At 64.8% G+C, this 1,387-nt stretch overlaps 1 protein-coding gene across 1 annotated transcript in view; it reads left to right on the top strand.

Annotated features, from left to right (window-relative positions):
- Window positions 1–745, top strand: part of SLC6A9 (solute carrier family 6 member 9) — an 18,371-nt gene extending 17,626 nt beyond the window's left edge. The window contains exon 15 of the mRNA XM_019474132.1: window positions 650–745. Coding sequence (XP_019329677.1) covers window positions 650–745 — 96 coding nt within the window. The remainder of the gene's footprint in view (window positions 1–649) is intronic.
- The last annotated feature ends 642 nt before the right edge of the window (window positions 746–1,387 follow it).

The raw sequence follows: 1,387 nt of genomic DNA, 5'->3' as shown, positions 1-1,387 counted from the left end.
GGCAAGCGGCAAGCACGCTGCCTGCATGGGATCTCAGATCTCACGGCACAAGGCGCAAGCACTTAGAGCACATGTATGTGTGTGCGCACAGATATGGGTGTGCCCCCCCCCCCGCCCTACACCCCGCAGCACCCTGCGGCCCCACTGGGGGGCTGTGGGTGCCCGTCTGCATGGCCAGGCACTGCCTGCAAAGCTGGGCGCAGCCGTAAGCAGCGTGGGCACAGCCTGGCGCTGCTGCCTGCCCTGCAGTGGGGCAGGAGGCTGGGGAGCACTTAAGCCTGGCCAAGGGGTGATGGGGCAGGGCCGGGGTCCAGCTCTCCCTGGCAGCCGTGGCACAGGTGGGGGGGCCTTCCATGGTGCTAAGGGGGAGCAGGATGGACCAGACCCCTCCGCAGCTGCTGCTAGGGAGACGTACCAGCAGAGACACAGAGGGCTGTGCCAGCCTGCTTGCTCCGAGCCATCCGGGGACACTCAGTCCCTGACCAGTATTAGTGGAGCAGGATGCACTGGTGAGGCTGGGCAGTTTTAAATCTGTCTTCCAGTTCCAGCCAAAGAGCTTGGAGCTCTCAATTTGGGGTGGATGGGGTGGGACCCTTCCCACCCTGCTGCTCCCCTCCCAGCCAGCACCCTTGCGCTCCCCATGCCGCAGCCCCGAGGCTGGCACAGGGACACGGCGTGGCTTGGCACGGTGGTGGCGGGCGCTGAGCCCCAGCACGACGTTCCAGCTCCCCCAGCCCTGTCCTGAGCCCCCCCCGCCGTGCCGCGGCGAGGGGTGCAGGTTCCTGCATGGTGCCTGTGCCCTGCCCCATGTGTCACGCTGCTACTCTTCACCTCTAATTGTTAGCAATAACGCGCGCGTCCCTGGGCAGCACTGCCTGTGCCAGTGTCTCTCCCAGTGTAGAGTTCTAAAGTATCCTAGATTTTAATGAGATTTGTATTCCTGAGTCTGTGTACCGCTGTGCACTTCTTTGGGGACCCTGGGGGTGGGCTGGAGAGTGGGTGACCATGTCCCATGGGTGCAGCCCTTTCCCCCTTGCATGCCCAGCACTGGCACTGAGCAGCCAGCAGCTGGAGAACACTCCCTTGCCCCTCTCAGACCTACAAATCCAGTTGGAGCTAAGCACAGGGGAGAGGAGCTTGTCCCTGCTGGGGTTGTCCACCAAGTGTCCTACAGAGCAGCGAGGGCAGCCGGCTTTGCCCAGCGTATGCCCTGGGCACCTCACCCTAGCTGGGGCTGGGCACCTTACAGGGCAGGAGCACCCAGTGCTGCCCCAGGCCTGGTGAGCTGGGGGGGGCTCCAAGGGGGGGGCAGGATGGGGGGCACTCTACCTCCCAGCCCCCAGCTGGAGGTGGCAGGCAGGGCGGCCCCCCCCCAGTGGATGCTGAA

Source organism: Aptenodytes forsteri, unplaced genomic scaffold (genome assembly GCF_000699145.1).
Source record: "Aptenodytes forsteri isolate BGI_AS27 unplaced genomic scaffold, ASM69914v1 Scaffold119, whole genome shotgun sequence".
Taxonomy (NCBI): Eukaryota; Metazoa; Chordata; class Aves; order Sphenisciformes; family Spheniscidae; genus Aptenodytes; species Aptenodytes forsteri.
This window is presented reverse-complemented; position numbering and strand designations above follow the sequence as displayed.